The 8287-nt window shown below is 51.4% G+C and overlaps 1 protein-coding gene across 3 annotated transcripts; it reads right to left on the bottom strand.

The window, feature by feature from the left end:
- Window positions 1-418: 418 nt before the first annotated feature.
- On the bottom strand, window positions 419-3614 carry HDHD3 (haloacid dehalogenase like hydrolase domain containing 3). Of its 3 annotated transcripts, none has more exons than XM_070459266.1 (2): window positions 3593-3614; window positions 419-1492 (listed from the first exon to the last, which is right to left on the bottom strand). In XM_070459266.1, exon 2 carries the CDS (start codon window positions 1325-1327, stop codon window positions 572-574), a length of 756 nt encoding a protein of 251 aa, XP_070315367.1. In that variant the 5' UTR covers window positions 1328-1492; window positions 3593-3614; the 3' UTR covers window positions 419-571. The 3 variants fall into 3 exon arrangements, with proteins under 3 accessions (XP_070315367.1, XP_070315366.1, XP_070315365.1); XM_070459265.1 differs by lacking the exon at window positions 3593-3614 and adding an exon at window positions 3414-3514; XM_070459264.1 differs by lacking the exon at window positions 3593-3614 and adding an exon at window positions 3235-3359.
- Window positions 3615-8287: the final 4673 nt, after the last annotated feature.

Genomic DNA, 8287 nt, shown 5'->3' with positions numbered 1-8287 from the left:
AGGAACTAAGGTCCCACAAGCCACACGGCACAGCTAAAAAATTTTTTTAAATTAAGTTTCCCCTTCAGACTGCAGTCCTAGAGGGCAGTGTCCTGACAGCTCAGCTTAGTGTCCTGGTTACCTAGCTAAGCTCCTCTGATCTCTAGGCTTCCCAGGGGGAGAGTCACGGAGACTTCACGAGTGGAAGACAGACCCCAGGACCTCTGCTTCAACCTTAGCAGTTTACACTTTTCCTGTTGTGCATGTCGGGGTTCCACAGAAGGACTCCCATGACAAAAGGCCCTGCTGCTAAAAGAAAGTTTGAAAGTGCTGGTTTTGAAGCTAGTTGGGCCCTCATGAATCTTCTTGGAGGTGAGGGAGACTCGCGGTGGCAAAGGGACAGAGGTGTGATGAATGAACCCTCTCAGAGACCAGGAGCTGGTTGGTGGGGCAGGGCTGAAAAGTGCACTCAAGGCTTTATAGTCAGAACGTGTTACAGAGGCTGCAGGGTGAGTGGCAAAGGCCCGATCTGGGAAGGAAAGGGCTCCCGGTCTCCAGCGTCTGTTGGCCCCGGCCACTTCCCTCTCCAGACTCAAAGCCTTGCGCGGGAGCCCTCCAGGTGGTCAAGGGCAGGCAGGAGATGGGACAGTGAGGGGAGAAAGTGTTCCTGGGGTACAGAATCCTTGACCGCAGGGTCCAAAGGCTCGGGGCCAGCCACCAGGAAGCTGTGCATGCCTACAGCCCGTGCTCCCTTGTAATCACATTGGTAACTGTCCCCAATATGGGCTGCCACCGCCGGTTCCACCTGAGCAAGGCGCAAGGCTTCATGGAAAATGCGGGGGTCGGGCTTGGGCCAGCCGGCAGCCTCAGAGGTCAGCACAAAGTCAAAGTGTTCCCGCAGGCCAACACCTTCCAGGATGTCCTCCAGTCGTCGGTCAAAGTTGGAGACCACTGCCAGCCTCAGGCCTAGTTTTCGGCACCCCCTAAGGGTGTCCTCAGCCCCCTCCAACACCTGCCAGGTGCTAGGACTGCTGAAGTCCTTGTACAGCTGCTCAGCGATGGGGGCCACAGCCTGGGCATCCCGAACACCAGCCTGGTGGAAAGTCTGCTGGACCACATCCAGCCACCACTGGCGGGAGGTGAGGCCGTGGCTCAGGCCATAGTTGGGGAAGCTCTGGCTCTGAGCCTTGTACACCTGCCTGAAGGCCTGTCCCAGGGCTGTGGCTTCCACCTTCAGCCCGTGGGCCTGGGCTTTAGTGGCATATTCCACTCCCACGGGGTGGCGGAGCCTGAGCAGCGTGTCCTTCACATCCCACGTCAGCAGTCGTAACTGTAGCCGGTGCGCCATGGGTCTGCAGGAGGGGGGCCAGTCCACCCTAAGTCTGCCCCTGTTTCAGGTCCCAGGACGTTGAGCTGGACAAGACCACCTTCACCCAACCTGATGGTCTTCTCTTTCCAGGTTTCGTGGGTTAGGTGTGCTGGCGCTTAGGTAAGGTCTTCACAGCAGAAAATCCTGGAATGAGAGGGCAAGTGAGATGGAAGTTCAGGTCTTGGAGTCAGAGACAGCCTGGGTTCAAATTCTGATGCTGCCAAAGCACTGTGTGACCCGGAGTGTCTCTCTCTGAGGCTGTGTCTCCTCATGTGTACGGAGAGCACAGTGACTCAACCTCACAAGACTGATGCACCAAATGAGATTTCTCCGTTCCTTCCACCTACTATGTGCTAGATCTTAGGAAAGGGACAGATTTGTAGCCTTCGTGACATTCACAGGCAATAAAGAACAGGGGATACACCCATCAAACAAAGAAGGAAGGCAGCAGGTACCATGAGGATATCAATGCAGAAACCTGACTTAGACTTTGTAGCCGGGGAACTTCTTAAGCAAGTGAAGTTTCAGTGGCAATTTGAGAAGCCGAGTCAGCAACTATGGAAAATGTGGGGGTCGGGCTCGGCCCGGCTTGGGCACATAGTCAGTGACTATGTGTTGCGCATGGTCGCTCAGTTGTGCCCAACTCCTGCGACCCCATGGACTGTACCTTCCAAGCACCTCTGTCCATGAGGATTCTCCAGGCAAGAATAGTGGAGTGGGTAGTCATGCCCTCCTCCAGGGGATCTTCCCAACCCAGGGATCAAACCCAGGTCTCCCGCACTGCAGGCAAATTCTTCATGGTCTGAGCCACCAGGGTAGCCCAAGAATACTGTAGTGGGTAGCCTATCCCTTCTCCAGGGGAACTTCCCGACCCAGGAATCGAACCGGGGTCTCCTGCACTGCAGGTAGATTCTTTAGCAGCTAAGGTACCAGGGAAGGAAATCTCATTTAGTCCAGCAGTGGGTTGCCATGTCCTCCTCGAGGGGATCTTCTCGACCCAGGGATCGAACTCAGGTCTCCTGCATTGCAGGCAGACTCTTTATCATCTGAGCCTCCAGGGAAGCCCAAGGCCTTGTAGGTCAAGATAAGGAAATAATTATTTTGACTGCTATTAATATTGTTCGGAATGTGAAAAACAATAGAGTCTTAGCAAATCATTGGATCAACCCCTTAGTCAAGGGAAAAGACTGAGCTAGAGAGGGATAGATATTTGCCGAAGGTCACAGCCAGTCAGCAGCACTGCCAGGACTAGAACCCAAACCTCCAGATCCTCTGGTCAGTACTCCCTTCCACTGCTTAGACGTACTTGGATTTTTCAAGAATCTGATTTTGGTGAACCTCTACAGCTCAGGGCAAAAGACAGGCAGAGCAACCTGGTCCCACCTGTCTTAAAACCTCCCTGAGCCCCAGATGATAACGCCTGCCTGGGTGGAGAGCCGGTGAAGGGTTCCTGACTCAGTGCACAGAAAACTAATTTCTCAACCTAAAATCTAGAGGCTGGAGACAGCTTCTTGCCCTAGCGCCGATTCCAGACACCCAACCTGTTCAGTAGAAACCTAAGGTGCCAGAGTTCAAAGTGCAGCTAAGTCGTTGCTGAGGGACAGATTTGGCTGGTGAATCTGGGGACCTTAGAGGAAGTTTGACAACGAAATGAAATTTCAGTCAGTCTGGAACTTAGGGAGACCCGTCCCAAGATACCCCACGGGGCAGGTGGGCAGATGTAGGCCCAGAGAGGGTCGCGAACTCGTCCAGAGTCAGGCAGGGAGCCACTGGCACAGCCAAGACTAGAACAACGGTCCACACAGGTACCCTGCTCTAGGGCGACCTAACTACGCCTGAGGTATGCAGCGCGATCTGTGGCGCTAGTCCCCGGGCCCACGACCTACCTGCCTCACCGGGAAGTAGGTCAGGAAGGAAGCTGCATCCCCAAGGCCGCTAGGGAGAAGGGCGAAGCCGCAGACGCTCGGCGGAGCCCCTTTTCTCGGGAATCCCAGCCCTCCCCCTGCCCCTCCTTCTCTCCCCACTCCGCCCCCTCCGCTTCCTCCGCCCCGTCCGCCCCCTCCACCTCCTTCGCCTCTCTTCGTCTCCCTGCCTCCACCGCCTCTCAGCGCGCCGCCTCCGCCGCCGGTCTCAGCCCGGCCTCCTCCACTTCTCCCTGCATCCCGCCTGTCTCTGCCCCTCCTCCTCCACCTCCACCGCCTCTCCGCCCCGCCTCCTCCATTTCTCCCCGCCCCCTCCAGTCACCTCCCGCCTCCTCCGCTTCTTCCGCCTCCTCCGCGTCTTCCGCCTCCCCGCCCCGCCCCTCCGCCGGTCTCTGCCCCGCCTCCTCCACTTCTCCCCGCCCCCTCCAGTCACCTCCCGACTCCTCCGCTTCTTCCGCCTCCTCCGCTTCTTCCGCCTCCTCCGCGTCTTCCGCCTCTCCGTCCCGCCCCTCCGCCGGTCTCTGCCCCGCCTCCTCCAGTTCTCCCCATCTCCTGTACTTCTCCCTGCCCCTCCGCAAGTCCCCTCGCGCCCCTCCGCGCTCCTCCGCCCCTCCCTGACCACGCCGCTTCCCCTCTGCTTCTCCGTTCCTTCCGGCCGCATCTTCACCTCACTGTATCCGGCGCTCTAGTCACCAGCCCTCTCCACCGTTCTCTGCCCCCCTCGTCTCTTCTGTGACCTTCTCTGCCCCTTCGTAAGACCCCACACGCTCTCGGTTCCTCGTCCCGCACCTCACCAATCAGCTTGATCGCTTTGGGCCCTTCCTGCGTGCCCCTGGCCTCCCCACCCTCGCCCAGTCGGCCTCGCAGTCTCTCTCATTTACCCCCGTGCTCTCTCCGCTCTCCTCTCCTTCCGCCCCCCACCCCCCGCCAAGTTCCTTCTCCGCCTGCCTTGGTTTCGGAGCCCCCCTCCCCCCAGGTGCCCAGGCTGATTGAGGGGAGGGGATTTCTGTTCAGGTCTGGCTTGGTGAGTGCTGGGTAAACTTGGGCAAGGTGCTGCCCCTCTCTGGTCTGAGTCCCCAATCGGTACTCGGGCAGAATTGCTTTCTGTTGAAAACGTGTCTTAACCCAAGACAATTTGCTGAGGGTAGAGTCCTCTGTAGAAACCTGCTGATTTTCTTTTTCTTTTTATGAAAACAGAAGTCAAAATTTTAGGTGTCTGTGCACTGCAGGGATGCCTGATAGAAATACAGAGACAGTTTTGGAGGAAAGAGAAAGCATAGCTTTATTGCTTTGCCAGGTAGAGGGCATGCAGCAGGCTAATGCCTCAGATAATGTTTCCCCTTATAGTCTAGGCTTTGCTCAGGGATATGTGATACGGTTCAAGGCAGTGACAATCTTACATTCTTTTTTTCTGCAAAGTTTTAAAATGGCCATAACATTGAGTTTGGTCGTCAACGAGTTTATTGGCTGGTAACCTTTTTAAAATGAAGAATGCCAGGGGAGTTACAAGGATGTGTAGGGGAAAAGAATGCCAGGTGCAGGATAGAATTCACAGAGCGTGATTAAGGAATTAAATTTGTGAAGGACAAGTCCAGTTGTGTGCACTAGAAACAGCTAGAGTAAAACTAGGGTCGCTGGACTCTTCCAGGCCTATTCTTGGGGGTTTTATAGCTGTTTACTCATTCTTTCATTTCCCTTGCTTGTTAGCAGTAAAAAACCCCACTTTTCCATTTCTGTTTAACAAATTCCTCACTGTTAGTTCATTTCTTCCATTTTGGTGGGGGAAGGGAATCAGGCGTTGTTCTCATCTGGCTGAGGATAAAATTTCAGTGTCATTCCACTTGACGAACATCAGCTGTTTGGCCCAAGAGCCCATCTATCTCCTGCTTCAAAAGTAGTCATGCTCATCTCAAAAATCTAAAAATACAAAGCAACAGCCCAACTTCATTCATTCACTAACTGCTTATTGAGGGCCCTAACTTCGTGCTGACCTTATCTGCTCTATGTCTGACACCCTGTTCTTCACCGAGGATATATACAATGGGAAACAAGAGTGTTTCTGCCTTCAAGGAACAGGGGCAGGCAGAAAAAGTCAAGTAAATAAACAAGATCTCACAGGTGATAAGAGCTATGGAGATAGAAAACAGTGGTTTCATGAATAGTGAAAGGGGACTTCTTTGGATGAACCAGTTAAGGGGGAACAAAGATCTGAAGGGCGGCCAATTGAAGATTAAGGATAAGTACAGCTGAGCAAGAGCAATGGCCTCTCCATTGTCCAACCACTTCCCAGGGATTGCTGCAGTTTGGGTTTTCCAGACTTCCAGCAGACTCTCTTCCAGCATGGTGTGACCGTTTTCTAGGAGCACACAAACATGCATGCAATTTTATTCCTTTCTTCCCTCCACTTCTTTATTTTGTTTGTTTCATTTTGTAAAAACAAAACATCCCTCTGTATTCCAAGGCTGCTCTGTTGATTTTATTCAGAACTGCCTCACCCTCACTGGTCTCAGGCCTGGGAGGAAGTACAAAGTTCAGAGTCACAGACCTTGGCCAGCAAGGGAGAGCCTGACTCTTAAGTTTTTCAGCAGAGAAGGGAGCCTTGAGAGTCACAGGAAAGTCAATGACAAGTCCTGCTATTTTGAAATAAACTTTTTTTTTTTAATTAACCAGTTCAAAAATAGATCCATGTCATAGGTAGTTTCCTCCCTAAGGCCGATAACAGGAATTCCTAGACGGTTTCATTCTTTCACCTCCCCTGTGTGGATTCTGGCCTAGTGATTGCTCCTGGAGACACCTGGCATTTCACAATACTGCCTTTTTTTTTAAAACAATTTTTTTTTTTTGGTTACACCAAGCAGCAGCATATGGGATCTAGTTCCCCAACCAGGGATTGAACCCAGGCCCCCTGTAGTGGAAGCCTGGGATCTTACCACTGAACTGCTAGGAAGGACCCTCTACGGACATTCCTTTTTTTGGCCTGCCAGGTCTTAGTTGTGGCACTCAAGATCTTTGCTGTGGCATGGGGGATCTTTAGTTGTGGCAGGTAGGATATAGCGCCCTGACCAGGGATCAAACTTGGACTCCCTGTATTGGGAGGGCAGAGTCTTGGCCAGTGGACCACCAGGGTAGTGCCCTCTATGAATATCCTTGAACATGTGTTTTGGTCACATGCATACATATTTCTGTTGGGTAAATCCCTAGATGTAGAATCACTAGGCCATAGGTATGTGTATGTCATTTTGGTAGATGGGGCCAGTTTTCTGAAATGATTGTACCAATCATGCCGGAGAGTTCCACTTGCTCCACATTCTCAAGAATTGGAGTTTTTTTAAGTTTTCGGCATTTTGATGGATATATGGTGATATCTCATTATGGTTTTGACTTCCTCTGTTAAGTAGTGAATATAATACTTTTTCATGTATATTGGCCAAGTTTTCACTTACATGAATAACACATGAATATATTCTTGTTAGACATAATACATGAAGACAAAAATGTACTTGAAGCTAAGATAATACATAAAAGATAAAGTCCTGAGCAATCCCTCCCCTAGTTCTGAGCACTGGGCTTGGAGTTAGGAGATCCGGACCCAGCCTTAGTCTAACACTGGCTTGTGTGAAATTTGGACAAGTCCCCTCTCTGGCTCTCATCTATCGAATTAGAGTGTTTAACCAGATGGTCTCTAAGGACTTCTTTGATATTCTGGCCATTGTATCTGTCATTACAAAAACTCCCTGTGGTGGGGATGGCCATTTGCCCCCATATCCATCTCTCCATCTTCCTTAGTAATTGAATCTCCCAAGTTTTAGCTGAGCACAGGGCTGCCCCACCAGACTCTTTTCCAGCCTTCCAGCAGACTCTCTTCCAGCATGGTGTGACCAAAAAAAATTGTTTAAAAAAAAACAGCCTTAGCCATGGGACTAAGTTCAGACAAGGGCAAATGACGTGTGCAGCTTCTGGGTTGTGCTCGTGTGAGGTGTCATGCCCTCTATTGCTTGTCTCCTCTTTCTGCTGACTGAAAGAGGGCCTGATGGTTGGAACTGGATCCACCAACTGATCATGAGATGGAAGCCAAGATGTGTTGATGACAGAACAAGGCAGGAGCCATGTCCCCCCACATCATATAGCTGACCATATAGCCCAGACTACTCAGAAACACATCTCCATCTTAAGCCATCATTATTTTGGCTTTTGTTATAATTACTGAACATGAATCCTGACTAACAGAGTTAACTGGGGAATGACTTTAAATCTGATGTCAGAGCAGATTTTTCTGAGGCCGTGACATTTAAATCAAGATCTTAACAATGAAAAAGGAGACAGCCATTAAAGATTTTAGGTAAAAAGCATTACAGGCAAAGGGGACAACCACAGGTGCAAAAGCTCTGAGATTCTACCAGCTTTCCATCTCCTCGCCACATCTCCCATGCAGTTGTTCACAGGGACTAAACTGAGGCTGGTCGTGTGACCCGAGCAGGACCAATCAGAGACCTCCAGAGATCTGCTATGTGAATACTGGGATAGAAAGGATTAAGGACCATCTTCCCCAGTGGCTCAGATGGTAAAGAATCCGCCTGCCATGCAGGAGACCCAGGTTCGATCCCTGGATCAGGAAGATCCCCTGAGAAGGGCACGGCAACCCACTCCAGTATACTTGCCTGGAGACTTCCATGGACAGAGAAGCCTGGCAGGCTACTTCCATGGGATTGCAGAGTCAGACATGACTGAGCGACTTTCACACACAGGGACCATGCTTCTGTCAAGTGGCAAAAACCCTATTAGAATAAAGGCAAGCTGAGGCAAACACAGGTGAGAGATAGGAAGGGATACAGGCTTCTGGGAGAGGCTGTATCTGTCACTTGCCACCAAGAGCACCCAGAACAAGGCAGAATATGGGGTGCTGCAAGTGACAGGCCCTAATGTATGGAAGTGGCAGAGTCCATACGGGGCAAGGTCTGGACTCCCCCCTTCCCTAGTTGGGAAATTGGTTGTAAAATATCTGGTTTAAATGCTTGCT

This window comes from Odocoileus virginianus, chromosome 31 (genome assembly GCF_023699985.2).
Source record: "Odocoileus virginianus isolate 20LAN1187 ecotype Illinois chromosome 31, Ovbor_1.2, whole genome shotgun sequence".
Taxonomy (NCBI): Eukaryota; Metazoa; Chordata; class Mammalia; order Artiodactyla; family Cervidae; genus Odocoileus; species Odocoileus virginianus.
This window is presented reverse-complemented; position numbering and strand designations above follow the sequence as displayed.